Source organism: Nylanderia fulva, unplaced genomic scaffold, assembly GCF_048542155.1.
Source record: "Nylanderia fulva isolate GAGA-0341 unplaced genomic scaffold, ASM4854215v1 Scaffold25, whole genome shotgun sequence".
Lineage (NCBI taxonomy): Eukaryota > Metazoa > Arthropoda > Insecta > Hymenoptera > Formicidae > Nylanderia > Nylanderia fulva.
In genome coordinates, this window is record NW_028190314.1 from 656,648 (window position 1) to 672,390 (window position 15,743).

Below are 15,743 nucleotides of genomic sequence, written 5' to 3' on the forward strand. Positions count from 1 at the left end.
CAGACTTTTTCGAAATTTGTACTCAAATTTTGTTGAGGATGGCTACTATGATTTTAACAAATTTTTATCATCCTATTCATCCACCCACGCACCCATGCACCCATGTGCATACGCATTTATTGACTTGGTCACACCAATAAGTAATTTTAAATAAATTTGTGTACATGTTTGTGATTGCAAAAATTTGCAACATTTTGGTACTAATTTCGTGAAAATTGCATACAAATTAAAGGTTTATTTACACGAATTGCACACATAATCACAAATACGTACACAAATTTTTTAAAAATTACTTCTTGGTGTGACCAAGTCAATAAATGCGTATGCAAATGGGTGCATGGGTGCGTGGGTGGATGAATAGGATGATAAAAATTTGTTAAAATCATAGTAGCCATTTCCAACAAAATTTAACTACAAATTTCAAAAAAGTATGTGAATAAATGTGTGAATGCGTGGATGCATGCGTGGGTGGGATAAAACTTAAAAAAACCACACAGCAGCTTTCTCAGAAAAATTTGCAACATTTTGGTACTAATTTCGTGAAAATTGGTCCATAAATGCGCATGCGTGTGGGTGGAGGTGTAACACTTGAAAAAACCACATCGTCGCCAAAAATTTGCAACATTTTGGTACCAATTTTTTAAAAAATCCGTTCATAAATATGCGATTGTGTGGGTGGATGCGTAGGTGAAAGCGTAAACTTAAAAAACCCCACACACATACACACACAGAGAGAGAGAGAGAGAGAGAGAGAGAGAGAGAGAGAGAGAGAGAGAGAGAGAGAGAGAGAGAGAGAGAGAGAGAGAGAGAGAGAGAGAGAGAGAGCGTGTGTCTTAAAGAAAGAGGGAGGGAGAGAGATAAGGAGAGAGAGAGCATGTGTCTTAAAGAGAGAGAGAGGGAGCGCGTGTGTTTTAGAGTGAGAGAGAGAGAAAGCGTGTCTTAAAAAAAGAAAATAAAATATCTGGGAGAAAGAAATAGATAACATAGTAGTCATCCACAAAAAAATTTAAACATTTATTTTGGTATAAATTTCGTGAAAGTCGAAGAACAAATGTGGAAGTAGTTCGCGGTAATACAAAAAAAGAATTAATTTTTTGTGTTAAAACGGATTTAATATAGACTATATGAGGACCGCGCAAAGCGCGGTCCGAATAGAAAGGCTGGCTTTGAGGACCGCGCGAAGCGCGGTCCGAAAAGCTAGTCAATAATATGTACGTATAACAATCAAAACGTTATTAAATTAATGATTAAGTAAATGTAAACAAAAGCAATATTTTTGTAATTCTACATGTAAATACAGTTATATAATTTTCTGTTTATATTAAAAATATATAAAGTTTATATAAAGTTTATAAAACAGCTTATATAAAGAAAATTTATAAAAATTTAATAAAGATAAAATAAGAATTTAAATATATATATATATATTTTTTAAATCTACTGAAAAAATGCTTATTTCCCATTTTCTATTTTAAATAAGTTTGAACACGTATTTTGCACATCGTTGATTATATATGTATATACGACATCCCGTGCATATCTAATTTTTCAGAAGCTTGAAATTTCCTTTCAAACAACATAAATAAATGAAATAACATTTCTACGATCTAAATATTTATCCGCAACGGGGAATAAAGCATCGTCTCGACGCATACATAATTGAATTATAATCGAGGAAACTCGTCGTTGGCTTTTTTTCTTCGTCTTCAAAAAATGGTGCGCGTTCTTGTTCGCGCGGATCGCTCGGTAGATGGCGGCGCCGCTCGGCCGCTATATTGATCAAGTCGAGATTTTCGCGAGAGGAGAGACGCGCGCGTTGTTAAGGATCTCTCTCTATCCGCGTAGTATTTTTCGATCGCGCACGCAATATACTCTCGCCGCGCGACATTTGTGTGCGTGACATTTGTCGCGCGCGGACGGAAATTCGAGCCCGGCTCGCGGTGACGTGCGAATTTCGGCCGGCCGCGAGGTCTCCCGCGGTGCCTTTCAGCGTCGTCGTCGTCGTCGCCGCCGCGTAAACCCTCCCTCGCCCATGACGTCACTCGCGAATTACACAAGCGTCATCGCTCAGTCTGTTGTGGAAAATTTTGTCGAGTTCATGGTGTCTAGGTGCATTGCTTCTTGAACGGACGTCCGGTTCGCGGAGTCTTCCGAGTGTCTCGGCTGAGCGACGAAACTTCTCGTTAATAAAGTGAGCGCTTCACCGATTCTCTTCTGTCTCTTTCGCTCTCTCTCTCTCTCTTTCTCTCTGTCTCTCTCTTTTTTTCCTTCCAGCATATCGTCGTCACGATCGTCACAATTATCAACATCGCCGTTCGTTCACGTCATCGTATCGCAAGCTAGACATCCGTGATGAGATAGATGATAAGAGAACTTTTTTTTACCGCATTATTCAATGTGTCTCGAATCGTTAAATTGGCGTCGTCGAAGCTTGTGATACGTATACGTACCCCTCGACGATGCGACATGTCGCACTTGCGTGACATTTCGCACCTGTGTTTGCGTCGCTTTCGCAACAGAGGAAATGGATAGGTCATATATTTACGGGGCATTTATTTTTATATCGACTAAGATTCTCAGCTAAGATTTTTTTTTATCCTAGTATCTTAGTTACGTCATTGAGAGGAAATTATAGTTGCTTGGCCGATTGCGTGGAAATCCTTTTCTTCGTAATAAATTTTAATTTGTCATTTTTATTTCTACACGGAGGTTTTAAATGTATTTTACTTAAAAAGATTATAATAATACGAGATATAACATATGTTGAGTGAAATTTGGGGAGCATGTTCCTATGTAAAACATGAGTTTATGTACGATAGTTATTTCATCATATGACTGTTTGCAATATTTATAAATATTAAATGTTTCACTAATGTTTAATCAATGAAGCGTAATGTTAATCATGTTTTTCTTTCATGTTGCAGTTGAAGTTTACACAAGTAATTCTTATCTCATTGTCACAATGTCTATGCAACAATACTGTTTGCGGTGGAACAATCATCAGCCGAATTTCATCTCGGTCTTCTCCAACCTACTAAATAATGAGACTCTAGTGGATGTTACTCTCGCTGCTGAAGGCAGACAAATTCAGGCTCATAAAGTTGTACTGTCGGCATGCAGCACATACTTTCAGTCACTGTTTACAGTGAACCCTTGTCAGCACCCTATCGTTATACTTAAGGACATCAAGTTTTCAGACCTCAAGATTATGGTAGACTTTATGTACTATGGAGAAGTAAACATATCTCAAGATCAATTACCATCTATTATAAAGGTAAATAAAAATATCTCAGTTATATATATATATATCAGTCATCAGGCAATTTTGCTTATTACTGTTTAATGCTTAATAAACAATAAACTATTTATTTAACAGACGGCAGAAAGCTTAAAGATAAAAGGACTTGCAGAAATGCATACAGCATCGGTAACTAAATGGCCAAGTGGAAGTAGCGAAACAGGTGGAGGGGATCGTGGCGAATCTTGCTCACCCAGTCCATCTCCATTATCTCCTTCTTTTCGTAGAAAAAGATTACGGAAATCTTCTACTGGCTCAACATCTGGTTCTGGCGACAGGCCAGAAGAAATGAATGAAATAACACTAGTGGCTACTAATATTGTAAAGCCTGAACCCCTAATTGCATCGCAAGAAAGTGGAGAGAATTTAAGGCGACCAGTAAATACCAGCACAGAATCTCAAGGCAGTATCGATGAAGATCAAATATCAATTGTAAGTAAATATAATATATTGAACTAATAATGTAAAATGTACATTGTATGTTTAAAATGTTATTCTAATTCTTGAGCAAGTAAAAACGTACATTTGGAATAATATGTGATGTTCTTGCATTTTAGATGAGTAATATGGAAACTAATTCTACTAATACACCAGCGCAGAGTGATGGTTCTATTCAAGACGTAAGTCAGCAGTCGACAGGAGGAAACATTGCGCAAAGTTCTGTCCCTTCGCAACCACCCTCATCTCATCAAGGTAAGATACTGTATTCTATTTTAAGTAGAAATCTTCACAAATATCCAATCACCCAAATAGCATTACCCTTGTAATAAAATGTAAATCGTATATATTATATGCACAAAAAGTATATATTAGAAATTAATGTATAAAGCTCGGAGAGATGCAAATATTTTCATTACGTTTTTATGCTGCATGCATAATTTTGAACATGATTGTAAAATTAAAATTGTTCAATTTTCTTGCATATAGATGTTATTTAAATATGTTTCTCTTTTTAAAATATATACATATATGCTTTTCTGTAATTTTTTTTAGTTTTTGTATAAAATTATAATTTGCTTATATTTACAATGTATTATTTATTTGATCAATTATAAAAAAGTTTAGATATATTTTTCTAAAGATTATATAAAAATATAAGAAAATATATTTAAAAAAATAAGAATATATATAAGAAAATATATAATAGGACAATCAATTTTGTATGATTTAATGTCTAATGTTATATATTTATATGTATGATATATATTAATATATATTTTAAATTGAGACTGAAAAAGCACGCGCGTGCGCTTTAAATTTTTTCTTAATTTGAATTGAAAGAAAAATTATTTATGGAAATACATAGAATATATGTATATATATATGGTATATATAAAATTTGAGACAATATATATATATATATATATATATATATATATATTTATTCTATGTTTAAATATTGAAATTTGAGACAAAATATATATATATATATATATTGTCTCAACTTTCAATATTTAAACATAGAATATATATATATATATATATATATATATATATATATTGTCTCAAATTTTATTATTTAAACAAACATTTATATTGTTTAATATTGTTGTAAGATAAGTCAGGTACATTATTAGATTGATCAATAGTATTAGTAATCTAGATCTGACCGTGTGTATAGAAGTGTGGAAGTTTAAAGATAAGATTTTTTTATTTGACGGAATGTGTCACGCGCAAATTAACTTATATGGTAGATTTAACAATATGGTTTTCCTTATTAGATTGTGCATTGTAAGTCTGCGTAACGATCCAACAACTTCGACAAATTGCATGACAGCTCCCTTTTCGGCAAAAATCTCCGATAATTGTTATTTGAATTATGCATATATATATGTACTGACTGTGGTGGGTATTGAAATTGCATGTCGATAAGCGAAATTTACACACATTATATTATGCTGGCACAGATGCGTTTAAATGTATTGCACAAGGAGAATCAACAGACGTTTGACATGAAAATAGAGCGAAATTTCAGGAATTGAAATTTTACAATATTGATAATAATGATAAAAATAATGCGAATGTGCAAAAAAGAAAAAAAAATATTGTTTCTCTCATTCATGAAAGAAGATCATCATGGTACACAGATACATAGCACACAAATATGTTATATTTCCGGAAAAAGATATACCGGGCCTTCAATTAAAATACATAATTAATAGAGTGTGTATGTGTGCCACTATACTCTGCCCTATAAAAATGTAATAAATTTTATACGTGCATTTCAGTATTTCGAATAATGATGTGCTTAAAAATGTATCTGTGCCATGCCGCAACTTCATATTTAATACGCTCATGTATCGTTTCTTCACAAGATTTTTTTTTTAAATATCTCTATCATCTTTCGCTTTCTTAGAGCTTAGTATCGTTTTTTCTATATATCATAGAATAAACTCTATTTTTTTTATTAGATTATAATTATATTTATGTATGCCTTGTTTTATATGAAGATATGCTGATATATTGAATATTATTCTTCTCTCATAGTTTAACATTGTTATCAATGGCATAATATAATCATGTAAAAGTTGCATCTTTAATTGAATAGATTTTTACGTAATATACAGGTAAAATAAATGTTTTGTGGGAATATACATATAAAAATTAAGCGAAGCAGAGTGATTTTTGAATAATTTTCTCGTCATGTCAAAGCAAATTGAAATATTCGGAATATCTCTTTTTCTCTTTTCCTCTCTCTCGGATCGTTGTTTACAATCAATTAAAAATAATTCATATTATTGTGTAATATCATATTACTCTCACTCTTTACCATTTATCTTAATCGTAAACACGCAACGTATCAGCGGATTGATAATTCCTGTGCTCTGACCAAAGATGAATCGGTCTGTTCTACAGGATTACAATGGACTATTATGGAGCACACATATCATCCGACACGTTTCGCTCTGTCCTCGTGTCAAACGAATCTGTCGATCCAAGCTTCGTCGGCGTTCACGACGCCCGAAATAACAGCATCCTCGACCATCAGCGATCAGTACTCTGGTACCAGCACGACTGGTTCCAGTTGCGCCCTGACGAACTATCCAAACTCCTCCCACGGGACGTTGCAGCACGCGTCGTCGTCGTCAGGCGGCGGCGGCGGCGGCGGCGGCAGCGGCGGCGGCGGCCCTTCGCCATCGGCGCAGTGCCCTAGTAACTGCCAGAGCCCGTGCGCCAGCCCGCAGACGGCGATTAAGAGGAAACGATCGACTAATCCACAGGCGGACGAGAACTTTATACGCGCACTCGACGCCGTGCGCTACGGCGGCATAGGCTTTTGCAAGGCGGCAAGGATGTTCGGCGTGAACAATCGAACGCTCTGGCTCGAGTACAAGAAGCGCGGCTACCCGAACAACCGACCCAGTCTCAAATCCCGGGTTAAACAGGAGAACAACTCCTCGTCGCCGCCGCCGCCGCCGTCGCAGGCGCCCCCGGCGCAACCCATGAACTCGTCCCAGAGCCCGACTCCGATGGGCCCTCCGACGACTCCGCACAGCACGCACAACACGCACAGCACGCACACCATGCTGACGAGCCACAGTCCCCACACGATGCTGAGCGGTTACATCGATAGGCATACGGAGTATGCGCTACCGAGCACCACGATGCCGATTAATCTGCACGGCGTCAATTACAACGCCATGTGAAACGAATCTTATCCGGAAAGTCACTTGTATAGACGACCTTGAGAAGTATTACTTTCCTCCCTCCCTCCCTCCGCGTGCTCCCCTTTTCTTCCCCTACACCACGTTCCCCGTATATTCTATTGAATCTATTTTACCAGATAAGTTCTAAGATTCTCCTATTTTTAGTGCACGTTGAAAGTTTTGCGAGGTGTGGGAAAGTCACCGAGATAAGAGAGGTCGAATGCTTTTTAATATTTAGAATACATTTTTTTCACCTATACAGCCTATACGTATTCACAGATTTTTCAAAATCGAGGTACATTTTATATTGTACAGGATTCACAGCTCCTACATTCTGTTCTAATTATAGACTATTTCAAATGCTCTGTTTCTTTCCTTACTGAAAATTTTATGAATTGTAAACTTTCTAAATATTAATTTTGTATCTCTTTCAATATATTTTTTTATCTTTCTATATACCTTTTATTTTCAATCAAATTTTTTATAAAGAATCCGATCTAAGTTGTTCGAATCGTCTGTAATGTAAGAGGAAACTACGCGATCTTTAATATATACAGTATCAATATTATTTACATAATATTTAATTATTTAAACTAAATTTTTTCGCGAAATATATTTCTCTTTTTGTATAATATATGTATATTTCTATTATATATTTAAAAATCTTTCTATCGAAACGCGATTTATAATCTGAATAAAAATATATATGATGAATGAATTTACACAGGCGACAAATATTTGTGTACATTTGCTTTTGATATTTACGACAAATTGTCGATAATTTTTAATTTTCTATAATGTTCATCATAACCATTTTTTTTAAGAATTATTATCGTTGAAAATTTTAATATCATTGGGAATCATTCATTGCTTCGAATAAATTGCTGGAATAGTGAAACTATTGTACGAGATTTTACAAAACGTATGATTGGAAATTATGTTATCTGTATTTGCACACGTGTGTTAGTACGTTGTACGAGACTAACATTATGCACACACGCGGAGATTATCTATCAATACATGTATTACAATTAATTATTATTAGGTTGACAAATATTGGAGAGAGAGAGAGAATCGTCATATATACGCTTTTTTTAGAGATATATCTTCCTCTTACATATACATTGACTTTTGTTTAATTTTTTATACTTTTATAATATATACATATATATTTAATTGTATATTTATATTGTATATTATATATATATAGTTTATATATATATATATATATATATATATATATATATATAAAAGACAATATATATACAATATTTAATACAATATATATATAATGTTATATATATATTTTTTTCTCAAGTATCTCCACATATATTTTTACCCATTTGCTTTTGATCATAATTGGAAAATCATGTTAACGGAAATATATGAATAATGTAAGCATACAAACGCAATTATTTGATGTATTAAATATTTCATATATTAAGTTAATCTAAACTTTGCGAAAATAGTTTCTATTGTTTTGAAATGTAAATTTAATGTGAAATATGATTCAGCTTTAGAAAGCGTAATATAATAGATGAATATATGTACATTATTTTACTATGATATTTGTATTTCTGTTATGTTTAATTATAATAATGATTTATTAGTCTAGTTCTCTAGTGAAATATATGTGATAGATATATATGAGAGAGCACATTTTTAACATAAATCGTGTAAAATAAAACTAGAATATAAAAAAGTGGAATATATATACATATATATATATACATATATACATATGAACTATATACAGACTAATATTTCTAATCATGTTCTTTGCATAATTCATTTTTAGTTTTATTTATTTGTACTCTTTGTTGTGTATATTTGATATAACTAAATCGCGGAATAGTAATGCATGTATTGAATACAGAAAGAATGCGAACGCTTAAAATAATCGAAAGGTATATATATTTTGATTGTACTTGTTATTTTTGCGTTTGTGTAAACTGAAGATTTTTTGTTATGACGATATAAAAATAGAGCAGCTTTCTACGAGACGATCGAGAAACATACACTTGAGTGGTTTAAAGTTAGAAATTAGTGAAATAGTGAAATAGCCGTTAATTGCACTGTTAAGCATTTATATACCCCTTATATAAACGATTAAGAAATAACTCTGAAAAAATAAAAATTATTCTAACAGTTTGCAACAAGAATGGGACTTTCGTTTATTCGTTTCAATGTTACACAACCTTTTTTTCTTCAACAATGTGTAATTTAATAATTAATCTTATTTGTTGCAATATTAGTTTTTTATTTTTCTCCGTGAAAAAAATATATCTGTAAATAATTAAAAAAATAATGTAAATTAAAAATAAGAGATTATACTTATATGTCGATCAAAGGATAATTATGATGTAATATATTTTTTCTTATTATGTATGTACATAGCATTTATTTGGAATTATATATATATTTGTTTATCAAAAATATTACTTTTTTGTATATTTATGTACATATAGTTATCTAACATATTTCTATTTGAGCAAGATATTCCCAACACAAAGTTCCCTAATAATTATTTTTTGATAAAAAATACCAATCTGTGGTTGTACAATATATATAAAAAAACAGTTAAGATTATTTAACATTTATTAATGGCAACACAGCTATGATACAGATATTATACTGTACATAGATTCTTTGCTAAAGTATTTATTTAATATTATAGCTCTTCAATCTAAGACACAGCCAGTGATGAAGAGGACTCGGCTGCTGATTAGACAAACGCGAGTGAAGAAGGAGCCGAGTCACTTGTCGCCGGATGAGGCGAGCTCCTCGCCTCACATCGTCTCGACTTCCGTTCATCTCGCCACGGGGACGCTGAATCTACCCCAGACGTCGAGGAGCTTCGAAGAGTCTCGTATATCACCACCGCCGCACATGCTGGCCAATCAGCCGAATCTGCTGACGGTGACGACGACGTCGTCCAACCTGTTGACAGTACCCCAGCCGTCGTACCTGACCAAGCAACACTCGCATCCGTTGCTGTCCAGTCAGCAACCGAGCACGTCCGGAACTTATTGGATACATCGACAACATTCGCATCCGGAACTACCTGGCAGGACCACGAGTCCCTCGATAGTGATCGAGCCGGCGCCCATCCTGAAGACGGAAGAAGAGGGATGTGAGGAGACTCCGACTACACCTTCTGAATTTGGAACTAGCAGCAGCGGCGGTACTGGATTGAGGGTGAAGACGACGGAGTTGCGGCGGACTTCCTCATCGCCGCAGGTAGATACTCGAGATTCATTCCGACGAGACAAATATTTCCATGAAACTATCCATGTTTCCAACAAACCATTCCTGGATGTATGTACAGTTTTATTTATAGTTTAGTTATTCATAATAGATCAAGTTTGTATTCTAAGAATTAAATATTAAAATGTGTGCGTGGTTTGAAATACCATTATTTATCTATTTATTTGCATATGTGTTACTAAAATATTAATTAATATATCTGAAAGATTTATTTTTGTCCTACTTTTACAATAGTGACTGCAATAGAGATTAATTAATTCTCTTATTTCTTTTCATTTGCAATCTATTTTAAATTGCAAAATCTATATAAATTGAGTAAATAATAATTTAATATATTTGTTTTTAGACGAGCAGCAGCAGCAGAGAGTCTCGCGAAAATACGGGCGATCAGCGATTAGGTCATTGTCCGGTGTTACGTCAGGGTCCTGCCTTAGGTTGCAATCATTGCTGGAACACGATAGACGATCACGGGAGAATACTTCGTAGAAAGACCAAGTATCACTGTCCCGAATGTCAGATTAATTTGTGCATCGTGCCCTGCTTCCAAGAGTATCACGAGCAGCGGCGCGACGTGATTTCCAAATTGAAACCCTTACCAAAAACTAGCTCCGTTTAACTCTTTCCTATTTATTATGTACTATTGAAGTACGTAGAGTACCTTGTTTTATAAGTAATCGTTACCTATCGGATTATGTGTTGAGTACGCGCTTTAAATGTGTGATGGTTTTTAACGTAACGAAGTAACGAATCCATCATCCTGTAATGTCATGTGACGTTACCAGTTCATCCTATACCACGATTGATGTGAATCATGAAATCTGTATCATACTACAAAGACTTTTCATGACTTCATATATTTTCGTAATACATTTACAGTGTCTATAATAGTTGAAGTAGATGAAATTATTGCAGTCTCATCAGGATGATATTGCATATTTATAGCTGTGAGTATCGAATTTTTGTTTCTTTCTTATCATTTATGCCTTTTAGCAACATTGTTATTTTTAGCGTAGTTTTATTTTATTTTATTATTATATATATATTTATGCTTTTATCAAGCTCTTTCTGCTATCATAAAATTAGTATCAGAAAAAAATCATTTTTAACATAAACATAAAAAGATTCATTTTTTAAACAATTTTTATAGTTTATGACAAAAGGAACTTATATCGAGATTGGACAACTCATTTTAAAATATATATAAATAATCATTTTATAGCAATTTTATTATTATTTATTTATATATGATGATTATTATTAATATATTTATTAATTTTTAATAATTATTAATATATTTTAATATATTATTAATAATTATCAATAGAATTTATTTTAAAAAGAAATAATATTTTCTTGTAACAATTATATCTTCATTATTAAATATGTTAATTTTGCACTAGTGCGCATTCGTATACATTAAGAGATGTATGTGCATACATATAGGTGTAAATTGACAAGAGACATACATGATATATAAAAATATATAAATGGAACGAATATACAACGAATGCAAAATAAAACTTATTAAAATCTATTTGAAATATACTGTGTTATGTGAATAAATTAATTAACTTAGTAACAAACATTACGTTTACATTAACTTTGTATAAGGTCAGAATATTAGAGAATTATATAAGTTGTGAAAAATGAGATCAGACTGAGTTTTTGTATTTAAAAAAAATTTATAATCTGCATATAGATGCTGCAAAATTTTAATGTGTGTTTCAACCATAGAAATATATATTTTTATATGTCTTTTTTATATATTTATGATCTTTTATCATTCGTCGTAATGTAAAAATTATTAACCTTTTTAATGCGCACTGATGCAAGTTTTTTTTTCATGAAGTGTTTCCTAATACAATTGGACATTTCATTTAGTGCACAAAGATAATAAAAAGAGTTTATATAATGATATTTATCTCTTTTGATATTGTTTGATCTTGTTTATGAAAATTTTCATGCATCTCTATATCAGTTATTTGACTTCATTTAAAAAAAATTCCTTCGAGCTCGAATAAAAGTACAAAAACATGATATCATATATTGACTTTTTTCGAAAGATTTTTTTACCAGAATGTTTGGCAAAAAATTTTGAAAGGTAAAAACAAAGTGATTCAGAAAAATAAAATGACAAAAGAGAGTTTATATAAATTATTTATACCTAATCTTTATATGTTGAATTCTTATTTTTTGTGAGATTATTCTGCCTTATATATTTGGAAACGCTTTACATTTTACATCATGCAAATGTTTAGTTTTACATGCATTATTCACATACAATTTAATGCATTTAACGTTGTTTCTCAAGTTTTTTCATCTTTCCATCGTCCAATCACGTTCTATTGCATGATCTGAAAATAGATTCTTTTCATATTACGTCTATCTCTCTCTTTCCCTCTCTCGTATACGAAACGCATCGAGATAAATTTTCTCGTCGGCGACATGCAAACACTAATTTTGGAGACCATGAATTGCGAGACGAAATTGCATAGAGAAAAAAGAGAGGGACCGGTTGGAGCGCGCGTTGGCCGCTGAAACGAGAGCTTTAACACACGTGCAACGATCGAAATTCGGGATGTACTCTTATAAATCACTTCCTACCATTTGCAGTTCCTCCCCTATTGTCACCTGTAAACGGCGCCCTGTCGTTAATGCGTCCGCGTAAATTTGTCGCCGTTCGCTCCGCGATCAATCGAACGCGTCCGTTGTTACCTTGGTACGCGAATTTTAGGATAAAAAAATAATACAAAAGCGAGAGTCTGGCTATATGCATGCATATATATGTTCTTCTCTATTTGACGTATTCGAAGTTTCCTGAAATCAAAATTGTGATAATTGTAAAATAGTGGCGCACGCATGATGTCATTACTTGAATTTATAAATGATGAATTTCAATTTTAATTAAAGAAAAAATTTCAAATAAAATATATATAATAAAGGTTTCATTGCAATAATTTTTTTCTGTAAATTTGCGGTTTTGATAAATATGCACAATTCTATTTCTCAAATATTGGATTTTTATAAATAAAAAAACAGCACAAGAAACTTGATAAGAAAAAAAAATACGTGAAAAAAATATTTTATGCATCGCATTTTTTACTAAAGATTTTTCTTCGTTATTAAGAAAACGCAGTTTTGATTGCATCAGGAATTGAAATATTTCCATCAAGTTCCAAGTGTATTAATATTTTTTTACTGAAATTCACGTACTATTTGTCTCTTACAATCCAAGACTTTGGAGAGCATTTTTGATGTGTGTCTCGTGCATTTATCGCGGAAAAGCTTCGGAAACGTCGACACGTGTCGCGAACATCAGGACGGCAGCAGGTCCGAAGAAATGACCGAAGATTTTCTCCACCGGGGAGAAAAGTCGTCGTGGTGATGGATTAGGCTGGATTCTCGCTCCGACTATTTCGATAAATCACGATTTGAAAGACGGACAGGACGGGAGGATTTTTGCCGCGTTTTCCCCTGAACATTTCCTCGCGAACGACACGCGTTCGCGCACTTTGTACGTGTAAAGTGTTGAAAGAAAAAAAAAAATAAAAGATGTAGAATATAAAGGCGCAATATATATTTTTCTCGACATTACAGATGTATCATATGTATACGCCAGCGTTGCGTGCGTGCATGTGTGCGTGTGTGTATATGTATGTATGTGTGTATCTAAACATATTTTATGTAAAAAATCTAGCCTGTGAGATTCATATAAATTAAAATAAAATAATGTGAGATATCACATATTAGCGCTGCTTTTAATTTCCTTCACGCCAAGATGATATATAGTGATATGCTTGCAATATTTATATTTATATCATTTGCGACACATATTGACATATTTTTCCTCTTTCTGTCCATGTTTAACAGAAGTTTGAATTTTATTAAAGACGTATTCCGGCTGATTGAAAAAAGCAATGACACGTGGCATCAAAATTATATTATTCCTAGCAAACACAGTATATAAATGTTATATACTTAAGCATGTTACATGTAACATATATGTTAGTTGTAATTTCCCACACTCATAGATGTAACATTTTTAATATTACATATATTACATTGTAGTTATATTGTCATTATATCCCAAGACTTATCAATACATCAATGTGCTATTTGATATATAATTACAATATAACTACAATGTAATATATGTTATATTAAAATGTTACATCTATGAGTGGGAAATTACAACTAACATGGATGTTACATGTAACTTACATGTTACATTACCTGTCACATTCCGTTTTATTATAGCAATGTAACAATTATATATCGGTGTTTGCTGAGATTGTTAATATCCAATAGGAGTAATATAAAATTCTCAATACACGTCGAAAATATTCTATTTTCCCTGCGCGTGAAAAATCTCCTGGGTGCCGAAGAGATTGCCGCGACGAGACGAGAAGAAAACCGGCTCCTCCGCGTTTTCGCCAAGAACCTCCTCGAACACATTACTCGTTACTCGCAATAAATCCCCGGCGCGTTGGGTCGACTTTTTTCTTCAAGTCGACCGCCGTTCGCGGGATATGGGGTCAGCCCGCGCGTTTCTTCCGGGCGCAAGCTGACGCCGCGCCACACCACCACCATCGTCGTCGTCCACCCCTCGGTCGCATAACGCGCAAACGGAGGAGAGCCGTCATCTTGGATCTCCCCACGAAAGCCACGGCGATATTGTACGCGCAGCCGGTGCCCCGTCGACAGCTGGACCCCTCGGGTCCGAGGGATTTCGCTCGGCGGAAACGAAAAGTCATCCGTACACCGCGCCGGATTAATCGCCAACAACCCTCCTCCCCCGATTTATATACGTTCGTGGCAGGTCAATCTCGTTAGGGCAAAAGCGCATTACGCGGGCGCGATTTCGCGCCGCGCTCAACGGGGATATATCGCTTGTTATTATTGCCGAGAGGCGGCCTCGACTTTGCGTCGGCGAAACGTCATCGGCAGTTTGACAGTTCGAGTCTTTATCGTCGTTTGTTTTATTATTGATTATTTATTAGGCGGTTTGGAATTTTAGAAAAACAAGTGTTCCCGATCGAAAGGATTGAGGGATAACGATAAGAAGGAATCGTTATTTCATGTTTAATTTTTCTTTATTGCTCGGTTTAAATAAAGGTTGTTGGTTTTTCAATTTTTCTTTCAGCACCTTATTTCTGAGATTTTTACCGATGTTATTAATTGTAATCGTGTATTAAAGAGATATTTTTCTTGTTTATACATTGATTAATCAATTGATTAATTTTCCAGGAGAATTATGCACATTGTTTTCGATTACTGTCTGTTGTAATATTTTTTATATTATGACTTATATTAAGAATTCTATTATTATAGAATTTTTAATTTATATTATACTTGCAATTCTATATAGAAAAAGGAACGAAAAGTCAATTGAAAAGTTATGTTTTCAATATAAATAGAATCTCATTTTAAATTAAGGAGAAATAATGCTTTAGTCCATTAAAGCATTTTGTACATTGTATAATGCTCGAACGAAAGCTTTCAGATCATTAAAACATTACACGGAAAAAATT

At 33.6% G+C, this 15,743-nt stretch overlaps 1 protein-coding gene across 3 annotated transcripts; it reads left to right on the forward strand.

Moving 5' to 3' along the window:
- Positions 1-1,768: 1,768 nt before the first annotated feature.
- Positions 1,769-13,958, forward strand: BtbVII (BTB-protein-VII). Of its 3 annotated transcripts, none has more exons than XM_085483445.1 (6): positions 1,769-2,191; positions 2,925-3,274; positions 3,377-3,730; positions 3,856-3,991; positions 9,623-10,185; positions 10,559-13,958. In XM_085483445.1, exons 2-6 carry the CDS (start codon positions 2,963-2,965, stop codon positions 10,826-10,828), a joined length of 1,635 nt encoding a protein of 544 aa, XP_085339571.1. In that variant the 5' UTR covers positions 1,769-2,191; positions 2,925-2,962; the 3' UTR covers positions 10,829-13,958. The 3 variants fall into 3 exon arrangements, with proteins under 3 accessions (XP_085339571.1, XP_085339573.1, XP_085339572.1); XM_085483446.1 differs by lacking the exon at positions 1,769-2,191 and adding an exon at positions 2,263-2,532; XM_085483447.1 differs by lacking the exons at positions 9,623-10,185; positions 10,559-13,958 and adding an exon at positions 6,155-7,379.
- Positions 13,959-15,743: the final 1,785 nt, after the last annotated feature.

What these genes read in the sequence shown, in the direction of transcription:
- BtbVII (XM_085483445.1), top strand. Translation starts at nt 2,963, where the DNA reads ATGTCTATGCAACAATACTGTTTGCGGTGGAACAATCATCAGCCGAAT. An exon ending in AATTACCATCTATTATAAAG is followed by an intron (nt 3,275 to 3,376) that starts GTAAATAAAAAT and finishes TTTATTTAACAG; the next exon opens with ACGGCAGAAAGCTTAAAGAT. An exon ending in ACCACCCTCATCTCATCAAG is followed by an intron (nt 3,992 to 9,622) that starts GTAAGATACTGT and finishes TTAATATTATAG; the next exon opens with CTCTTCAATCTAAGACACAG.